Source organism: Phodopus roborovskii, unplaced genomic scaffold, assembly GCF_943737965.1.
Source record: "Phodopus roborovskii unplaced genomic scaffold, PHOROB, whole genome shotgun sequence".
Lineage (NCBI taxonomy): Eukaryota > Metazoa > Chordata > Mammalia > Rodentia > Cricetidae > Phodopus > Phodopus roborovskii.
This window is the reverse complement of record NW_026125444.1, coordinates 11,673,873-11,682,602: the sequence shown is the minus strand read 5'-3', so window position 1 is coordinate 11,682,602 and position 8,730 is coordinate 11,673,873. Positions and strand designations below refer to the sequence as shown.

The 8,730-nt window shown below is 37.9% G+C and overlaps 1 protein-coding gene across 1 annotated transcript; it reads right to left on the bottom strand.

Moving 5' to 3' along the window:
- Nucleotides 1-1,061: 1,061 nt before the first annotated feature.
- On the bottom strand, nucleotides 1,062-7,892 carry LOC127215466 (hyaluronidase-5). The gene is made up of 3 exons (XM_051175913.1): nucleotides 6,768-7,892; nucleotides 5,928-6,017; nucleotides 1,062-1,731 (listed from the first exon to the last, which is right to left on the bottom strand). The coding sequence occupies exons 1-3, from the start codon at nucleotides 7,719-7,721 to the stop codon at nucleotides 1,195-1,197; spliced, it is 1,581 nt and encodes a 526-aa protein (XP_051031870.1). The 5' UTR covers nucleotides 7,722-7,892; the 3' UTR covers nucleotides 1,062-1,194.
- Nucleotides 7,893-8,730: the final 838 nt, after the last annotated feature.

Sequence of the window (8,730 nt, the reverse complement as noted above, 5' to 3'; positions counted from 1 at the left end):
TCTTATAAATTAAGGTTAAGAAAAGTGCCCATGACATCATCCCCAAGTTCAAAACCTCATACTGGGTAAGAGGTTTTGTACTCAAAATTTTTTCAGTGGGCTCATCCTAAGTCCCAGAGGTTGTTTGTTTCACACTATATACAGTTGTAATACAAGTCACCAAGTAACTGTCCTCACTGGATAGATATTACAAGACTATAATAGGAATTAAAAAAACATACACATCATGTTGTACGAGTGAAGAAAAAGAGAGCAGGCATAAGATTTGGACTGTCTTCACTGTCAAGTCCCCTGTGGGTCAATGTGGGTCACAAAGACTGTGTCATTTGATCATTTTCTGCTTTGCCTATACTAACAGACATGCACAGTTGTTCCTCCTTCTGAAGTGTTTCTCTTTCATACTAACTTGCATCCACCCTTTTGAAAACTTTTACTCATTTCTCATTTCTTTCAAACATTCTGACCTTCTTACTTGCATGGCAGAGCACTGTAAACTACTATAGCACTGAAAACACGCTGTGTTGTCATTCTCAAAATTCTTTTATTGCATTTTCAAGCATACAACAAACTCACTGATTGGAAGAAGTATGTTGCTTTATAAGGATTTATTGACATTGAATATCAAGCCCGAAACAAGTAAAACTCAATGAATGACTTATGAAGCAGGTTAATGTAGAAGTAGGTGCGTAGATGAAAAAGGCCATTTTTGATACATTAAACTTGATGATAAATGTAAAATCAATTCAAAGACTTTACAAATATGAATTTAAAAAAATATATTATTAAGTCACATAAAAATAAGTATCATTTTTAAAGTTCACTTTTCCATACAGTCTAAATATAAGTATTTTTCAAGATAGAATAGCTAAAAATTATAATTATGGCAGATTAGAGCACTGCCATTTAAAAGGTATAAATTTTCATTTTCTTTCAAGGTTTTCACCAATAATAAATCACTAAAACCTTACTAAATTTTAACAAACAATTAAAAACAAATTACTAAAAGACTTCCATTTATAGAAATTTGATTTTATTTAATCTTCACTTTTCTCAGTTAACCCTGTAACTATGACAGCCTCGCATTCAGTTTTGGATAGAAGAATATATTTTGTCTCTGAAATTCAAAGTAGAATCTTGATGATTCATATAGAATTGTTTCTGAAAGATGATGTCCAATTTTCAAATGATGGAAACCTATAGCAAATATCTCAAATGCTGTGAATAGATAGAGAGAACAAAGAGATACCCACTGACGTCTTTCCTTGGCACACACGGACCTCCTGTGGCAGACGATGTAATATCTACCTGACTGCTATTAGAAAAATAAGGACGTTTCCAGTTCACAGGTAGAGCACTAGGTTCTGTAATTACAAAGGAATTAATGCAAGCATCTTCAACGGCACACACACTGACGGTTCTCACACTTTCCACGTCCTCTCTCTCCTTGCAGTTCAAGTTGGCGTAGCAGCTGCAACGGAAGTTTTTGGAAAAGTATTGTAGGTCATCAAGGGTTGGACTGCCACGGATTTCATATTTTCCACTTTTCACATATTGAATCTGAAAATTTTGGGGGTTCAAGTGAAGATAGTTATCTGAATTCCAGTCTTTCCTCGAGCACATGCCTTGATCTTGGCAAAGTGTTTGGCTACACATTTTGGCTGCAAGGGTGACGTTGATTAAGTAAGGATTCAAAGTAGTCTCCAAGTAATCATGTAAGTTCAGGCAAGATTTCTGTAAAATCGTAAGATAGAATATCAAGGCATAAGTTCTATGTGACAGTATACTGCATCAAGCAATGCTTAGAAAACACAGCAATAGACACACCACATTGTTAGAGAGCACTCTTTTTTCACTTTAACAAACAATATCATTTAACCAATTATTTTCATAACATCAGTAAGTTTTGTGTGTCATTTCATGGCACTGGATAATTATCTAGTTGAGACTCCATTTAGCCTTGAACTTCCACAGTTATTAAAGAATAAGGGATGGAATGGTTCATCTTTTAGAATATGAGCTTTGAATCTCTCTTGCCCTGGTAGTTGGTGTCATAGCTTCATAAATAACCTTCTATATGACTTAAGAATATCTCAAACCTTTAAATCTTAGTTTCCTATTTGGATGACTCCAAGTCTAATTAATAAATTTAATTGTGCTTAAATTTCATCACTTGTAAGATTTATGTATTCTGTATATGTTTGTCTTATCGGTTGATGAATAAAACACTGATTGGACAGGCAGGAAGTGACATAGCTTGGCAGTATCAGAATATAAGCAGGGACAAACAGGAAATCACTCTCTTCTCTGCAGCAATATAGCAGACAAAGGAGATGCAGGTCCGGCATTCCCGGCATTCCTGGTAAGCCAAGACTATGTAGAAATACATAGATTAATAGAAAAATGTGTTAATAGTTAAGTCAGAGCTAGCCAATGGCCAACAGTTTCATAATTTATACAGCAGCTCTGTGTGCTATTTGGAACTGACAGAACGGTGAGGCCAGGCTAGGTGGAAAGGGCTTGTAACAATAATATAAGGATAATTTTTAAAGCCTGATACATAGGACTATTCTGAAGACAAAAAGGTAGATACGTATACATGGGCTTAACATGGGGCCTATGATTTCTTCACTTAACCATAGTAAATCATAAAAAACAAATCATAATAAGAATTACATTTGTCAGACAAGTTCAAACAGCATCGAAAGTAGTTCCCAAAGTGATGGCTCTAAACAAATGGGTTCAAACTGTATAGTTTATATAAATGTTACATAATTGTGTGTGCATGGCAGTCAGTCCTTTGGCAAATTTTGCAAAGTTTGAGTGTTGAACATCTTAACTCTGGTATAAATGAAGAATGAAGATAAAAATTGATTAGGTAGCCTAGAATTCTTTTCTGGAGGCAAAGAATTCCAGAAAGAGTTTTGGATCCTAATTCCTTGCTATCTTTTCTATATGAACACTCTGCTTAGAAGCTATTTTCTGGGATGAAATAGTGATATAAACATTGCTATCAATAGGAACTAATGCAGAGATCCACAATGGGACAATATGCAGAGAGTGAAAAATCCTATAACACTCAGTCTTAAATTAGATATCTTTATCAAATCCCTCACCACAGGACTCAGATAATTATGTGAAAGAGAAAGCAGAAAGATTGTAATACCAGAGGAGATAAATGACTCCAAGCAAACAGTGTCTTTCAGACACAAAAGGACTCACACACATAGGAACACACAGAAACTATGGCAGCATGCATAGAGCCTACACAGATACGAACAAGACAGAGTATGAGCAGTGAGATAGGGAACAGACAGGATTCCCATTCCCAACCAAGAAGCTATCTCTAATTAACAAAGAAAACTTCTCCAAGGGGGTCTCACCACACTTTATGGCAGGCTCCATGCATGCCCTGCTAGAGATGACACAAAATAACTCAAGGGTATTAGGGAGATTTTTTTCCGTATTGCTTTGTCTGGGCATTTTTTTTAACATACTAGTCTAAGAGATTCATGTAAGGTTCCTCACAGAAGGGGAAAGGGACAAGTCCCCAAAAGCACATGGGAAGTGTGGGAGGGCAGTGAATGGAGAGAGAAGTAGGAGAAAGAGAAGGGGAGGAGAGGAAAGCACGTGCGACTAGGAAAATTGAGTCAGGGTAGGAATAGAAGACAGGAGAGGGGGGGAATGAACATAAAAGAGGGAGCTATTATTAGTTTGAAGAGAAAACTGAACCTAAAGAAAGGTCTAGAGACCTACAAGACTGCCGCCAACTAACAATTTGAGCAACCGTGGAAAGGCTACCATAAATGCCCTTCCCAGATAGTGAGATCAACAACTAACTTATCCACCATCATGGAGCCCTCATCTAGTACCTCTTGGAAACAGAAGCAGACACCCATAACTAAACACTGAGTTGAACTAGAATCCAGATGCAGAAGGAGAGAACAAGACCAGGTTACAGAAACACATAGACAGCTGACCTGAACAAGGAGGAGCTAACGGGCCCCCAGACTGATAGCTGGGAATCCAGCATGGGACTGACTCAGACCCTCTGAATATGGGTCTCAGCTAGAAGGACTGAGCAGTCTAAGGAACCTCAGACAGTGAAGCCAGGATATATTCCTGGTGTACAAAAGGACTTTGCAGACACATCCCCCATGGAGGAATACTGCCTTAACCTAGACACAGGAGAGAAATCATAATCCCTACTTCAAGTGACTTGACAGATTTACATGACCCCACCTGGATGGCATTGCCCTACATGTGGAATTGGGGTGGGGGGTGGGAGGGGAGGGTTGTCAGGGTGCATTTGAAGGGTGAGAGAGGGTAAGAGGGAGGGAGGGAGGGAAAGGGAACTGGGATCAATATGTAAAATTAAAAAGAAGATGCAAAAAAATTTTGCTTGGATATTACTATTTCCATTTTTAGTTTTCATGGATTTGTTGTGAGTGTGTGTGTGTGCATGCATACTCACACACACACACACACACACACACACACACACATACACACACATTTGAGTTTCTGTGCTCCTTCTTATTTTATTTTTGTTTGGTTTTATCCTTGCTTGTCTGTTTTATGTGTCTGTTTATTTTCTTAAGAGAAAAAGAAGGCATAGAGTTGGAAGGGTAAGGTAGTAAGAATAAGTGAGGAGATGAGGGAGAGGAAACCATGATCCAAATTTATTGTATGAAAAAAGCTTTATTTTCAATAAAAAATTAAAATAGGAAGAAAAGAGCAGGAGAGGAGGGGGAAGAAGGAGAAGCTACCCGTTAAGGTATTATTGAAACTCTAGCCCAGATAGTCATATATCAATCCAGATCAGAAATAATGAATAATAAAGATAAAACTAGACTGATCATGGATTGGGGAAATTTAGCAGAAATGTATTGAAAGAGTCCACAAGAGATAATGCTAAGACAATGCCTTAAGTAGCAAACAGTGACACCAAAGTTGACGGCTATCTCTGAATGAATCACACTAAAAAAACCTTGGCAGACAAGGTAGAACATCAACCTTTGTTTTTCATTCACACACATAACAATGAACTATGTTCCTTTGAATAGAGAAAGAAACAAAATCTTATTAGAAGTCAGTAACTGAGACCTGCACCCACTTGCATAAGACAGGAAATCACTTCCTGCCCCCAAACAACCAAACACACAAGGTGCTGCATTGAGACTATACAAGGTCAGCCTTCTCTTGGGAGGTGACAGCTAAGAATGCTTTCTTCCTGTGTCCATCTGAACAAGAGAGGCTATGGGGATAAGACTTCCAGGGACCCTCTGCGGCTGGCCCTCAAGTCTTCTGGGTTGATAGGAGACTTGCACTCTCTTATCATACTGTAACCTGTACTATTTGTCTCAGTAACTATTATTTATAAAGATCATCGCACTCAGGAGGCAAAGGCAGGTGGATCTCCGTGAGTTCAAGGCCAGCCTGGCCTACAGAGCTAGTTCCACTCCAGGCTCCAAAGCAATACAGAGAAACCCTGTCTCAAACAACAACAACAACAACAACAACAACAACAACAACAACAACAAAAGATGACAAAAGTAAGGGGTAGACAGAACATTCTTGGGATCTCTGCTCAATGTGAGGAAGCCAAGCTATTTGAGGGACTATCCAGGTGAAAGCCCAGTGGCTTACCATCTACTCTCTTTCACACACACACACACACACACACACACACACACACACACACACACACACTATTCTGATCTTTTTCTGAGAGCCAAAATTACAAAACATTCTACATGACCCTACTCCAATACCATGATCCTACATTTCCAATCCATTATTCAGTAGGAATATTGTATCAGAGGGATGAGAAATGGGGAGCATTTATAACTGTGTGTGTGTGTGTGTGTGTGTATTCAAACATTAAAATGATAAAAAAATATCTTCATCTATTTTCTAATTCAACTTACCATACTTCGTGCTAAACCCAGAGTTCCCCACATTACCATTCCAGAGGCACCCAGAGCAACTGTTTCACCAACTGTATTCACGAGGTCACGCTGGGAAATGATAGGAAGAGTTATCCCATAGGAATGAAGTGAAAGTATTAAACATTTGACAGTAATACCAAAGCTAAACATGATGATGCAACAATTTAAATATTTCTATACTCCTTATACACTCTTTACACAAGCATTTTGTTACTATTTTACAATGGAGACTATCATGGATTTAATTACTTCTGCTGGCAAAAGAACACATCCATTAAATAAAAAAGAGAAACGGTTAAGATATAGTCTATACTACGTAGAATTCTTCATAGATACTAGTGTTTCATAGGATTAATATCAGAATTCAGGTGCTGGGCTGGGAAGATACATTGGTTGATAAAATGGACTCTATGCAAGGACCCAACCTCCACCCCTTTAAAAAAGGAATGGGGCATAGAGATGCAAGCTTGCAAGCTTGCAAACCCAGTTTTGGGAGGTAGGCAGGCAGATCCCTGCAGGCTCACTAGCCAGGTAGACTAACCTAACAAACTTGAAGTCACAGCAAGAGGGTCAGATTCAAAAATCAAGATAGACATTAGGAGCAATAGCCAAGGTGAATGAAACCTTACCCATGCCAGAAATTTTATTTTTTATTTTAAAAGATTTAAGGTGTTCTCCTTCTGCCTCCATTACAGGCAGCACTGTCTTGATGCGTATACTCGTAAGTATTAAAGACCAAATTTCACACTTTAAAAACAAAATTCTGTCAGCATCATTTGTAAAAATGATCTCTTAGCTGTCATGCCTTGACTTACTTACCTGATGCAGGTACTGGTAAGTTAGATCAGTAAACACAATGCGAGCATATACAAAAATGGGAACTGGATTCTGAGGGTCCTTTAATTTAGACACCCTAATGGCCTCTTGCACTCGATTCCTGACATAGAGTGCTGCCCGTGGAGATGACTTCAAATCACTCCTCAAATAAATAGATGGGTAAAGGGCTGTGCTTTCCTTCCATATCCAGGACAGATCATCATTTCTTTTCTTTTCTATATCAGGGCAATTTCCATTATAATCCGAGTCATGAAATTTATTGTTGTAACAATCAGGAAAAAGATAAAAACCCCATAAGTGATTTGGCCGAAGTGATTTCCCCAATTTTAAAGTCTCTTCCATAAAACGTCTTGATGCCTGTTCAAATTCTTTTCTGGCCTTCTTGGTGGCTTCTGTTAAATTGAGTTGTATGTTTTGTTGCTGGACTAATTCAATAGACTTATTCCTATAAATATCCTTGGGTTTCCAGTTTCTTGACCAGGTGGGTCTCCAATCTTCCCAGTCAATGACAGCCAAGCCCACGTTGTCTATTGGCATGTAATGCTCGATGTCCATCTTAGATTTCGCCAAATGACTTTTTAGAGATCCCAACTGGGGTATTCCTCCATGAACACTTGTTTGTGAATCATCTATATGAGGATACAGGCCAAGTCGATCAGTATAAAATATTGTGATAGGCTGACCCGTGGCAGTTTTTTTGGGGCTTCCTACTAAAGAGAACAAACTAAGATCTAATGGCTCATTAAATTTTGTGAGACAAGTTTCAGTTGGGGCATTCCAGACCCAAAGGAAAGGCACGTTAGGAATAAGTGGAGGTGCTCTAAAATCTGCAGTCAAGCAACATGGAAGCAAAAGGAAGACTAACACTGTCTGGGATGCTCCATTCGACTGAAGGAAGCTCCCAGAAAAGGAGTGCTTCAAACAGAACACTCGCATTGCAGAGAACTAATTAAGATGCAAACACTTCTTTCTTCTTGCACACTTTGGTCTCTCCAATATTTGGAGCAAACGCTGAGAAAGACAGTGACATGAGGCCACTCTGAGGGATGCAAATTGGATGACTGCTTTACAATGAACTATTATTCTTCTTGCATCATGTTTCAGGAATGTTTTTGTGACACGTTGTATAATCTATAACTAAAACAAGGATAAAAAATGCAGTAAATATAAAGGGCATTTCAGCTGGAATTGAAGGTTGACTAAGTCCTCAACACTGATTACAGGCACTTTAGTTCAATTTCAGAAGATTAAATCTTCTACTGCGTAAATCAATAAGATCTTTTCCTCTTATATATGATACAATTTATGTCACAGCTAAATTGTCAAATCTCACCAAATCTCATATTATTCCATGATAACTACTTTTAGGAGGAAAATATGGCCTTTCTATACTCAAGTTGATAGTATACTTCTGTGTGAGGGTAGAGTGATAATTATATCCTTCTTGATAGAAATGTTGTCTTTATCATAGCAAATTATTCTCATTGTTGAAAAATAACATAAAAAGAATGGCATAGTCAAAAGAATAGGAAATCATAACCTTTGTTAGTCTCATGTTTTAAAAATAATGAACTATACCCTTGTGTTGAGAACAGGTGAAGTCCCCAAGAAGTTCATTGTTTAAACTCTTACAGACCTCTGTAGTGTAGGAAATAGAAAATTTTAATCTAAAGTAAAGGACAACAAAATAATTTCTTTCAAATATCAAGTGTCAATATCAATGACTGGTGATAGATTGGACAAGGAAACTAAATAAAAACTTAGCTTACTAGGAATGCCACATGAGAGAGACACTAGGCTTTTGTCTTTCTGGATCCGGTTTACATCACTCAATATAATATTTTCTTGGTCTGTCCATTTACTTCCTAAATATAACACCAGTAGCACAGACACTGACATCAACAATTAATAAATGGGCCCTCCTGAAACTGAAAAGCTTCTATAA